The 1,491-nt window shown below is 40.6% G+C and overlaps 1 protein-coding gene across 2 annotated transcripts in view; it reads right to left on the bottom strand.

Annotated features, from left to right (window-relative positions):
- Positions 1-1,441, bottom strand: part of LOC122332150 (rho-related GTP-binding protein RhoQ-like) — a 3,678-nt gene extending 2,237 nt beyond the window's left edge. Inside the window, exons 1-2 of one of the 2 annotated variants that reach the window (XM_043229456.1) lie at positions 1,313-1,441; positions 392-556 (exon numbers count right to left, since the gene is read on the bottom strand). In XM_043229456.1, coding sequence (XP_043085391.1) covers positions 392-556; positions 1,313-1,345 — 198 coding nt within the window. In that variant the 5' untranslated portion in view covers positions 1,346-1,441. Of the gene's footprint in view, positions 1-391; positions 557-857; positions 1,270-1,312 lie in introns of those variants that run through there. The other variant, XM_043229455.1, reaches the window with a different exon arrangement.
- Positions 1,442-1,491: the final 50 nt, after the last annotated feature.

Raw genomic sequence — 1,491 nt, 5'->3', positions numbered from 1 at the left:
ATATAAATAATTTTATTAGCGTCCTATAATTCCTGTCATACCCTCATCAAAAAACTGTAAAATAACAGAACATTGAAGTGTTATAATTCTAGGAGGTTACGCCTAGAATCCCAACACTTAAAACAAAAGCATGTTTCTCTCACTCCTCTATTTTTAATTTAAAGGGGACATCATGCCATCTCAATACTCTTACCATTTTTTTTTTATTTGAAAATTATTTTTTACATTTATTATCATCAATATCTACAAGTAACATCATTTCAAAGTGTACAAGCTGCTTTTGTGAATTTGACTTTAAGCTAACAATTAGTTTGCAATCGACAAACCTGTTACTGTCAGCTCTGTTACATTTCAGAGCATATATGGAATAAAACGCCGTTTAAAACTGTACCTGAGTGCCAATGAGCAAGTAAGGGACGTTGGGTGCGTACTCCTGCAGCTCAGGGACCCACTCCTCTCTCACGTTCTGGAAGCTGGCCGGATTCACCACGGAGAAGCAAATGAGGAAGACATCTGTCATGGGGTAGGACAGGGGTCGCAGGCGATCGTAGTCCTCCTGTCAGAGCAGAGGACACTGGGTAAAAACAAGTACTGAGCCTTTTCTTTTTTTCTACTGTTCATCAGGTCAACAATGGTCAAAAACGCTTTAGGAATGCACTCAAAAGTTGCTAACGGCAAACATTTACTTTAGTCAGTTACCCTAATATAAAAGTTTGCTTTGAATACAAAGTGTAATTTTATTCTCTCCAAATCATAACTAATAGCACCCACTGTTGTACTGAATCGCTGTCCACAAACGCACTGCAATGGAACATTATCAGCAATCACTTAAGCGGCAACCAAAAAATTACGCTGACCCCAATGATCGAGCAGAGATTAATACGATTTAGATTAAGGCTCATGGCCCATAAGTCCATATTTCATTCAATAGCGTTTCCTCTATCTCTCCATTCGTCCTCTAAAGCAGCACTGAGGCAGAGACATGTCCTCTGGAAACCAGAAACCCCAGACGCTATAACAGATAAGCCTGGATTTACAGGGGACATGTGACTGATATTTTTGGGAACTTGTTTTTTCCCTGTCATGTGTGTGTGTGTGTGTGTGTGTCTCCACAGGCAGCATGTGTGTTGGTATGCAATCATCCATGGTTATTCTTCCTAATGAGAGTGTGTCTAAACTATAACAGCATGTGCCTCTGGCCATGCGTTGCAGTGTAAACATTTCGTTTGCGACAGGGAATCATCCTGGGCTTCCAGAAATGAAACCTCAGAAATGTGGAGCCAGAGTTTCTAAGCTTCAGAGTTTAATTTACCGTGACGTCTCTCATCTTGGAACACCTCTGCATCTGAACCGCGAGGGACGTTGCTAACAACTGCCGACTGAAGATTGGGAGTGAAAAAGTACTGCTGCCAGTTTCCAGTAATTTGGAGCCCTTCAGGATTTCTGAAGCCTTAAGGTGCAGTCAGATTAAAACATCAAAAAAAAAAAAAA

The sequence above is a fragment of the Puntigrus tetrazona genome, unplaced genomic scaffold (assembly GCF_018831695.1).
Source record: "Puntigrus tetrazona isolate hp1 unplaced genomic scaffold, ASM1883169v1 S000000005, whole genome shotgun sequence".
Classification (NCBI taxonomy): Eukaryota; Metazoa; Chordata; class Actinopteri; order Cypriniformes; family Cyprinidae; genus Puntigrus; species Puntigrus tetrazona.
The sequence above is the reverse complement of the archived record's forward strand: the minus strand, read 5'-3'. Positions and strand labels throughout refer to the sequence as shown.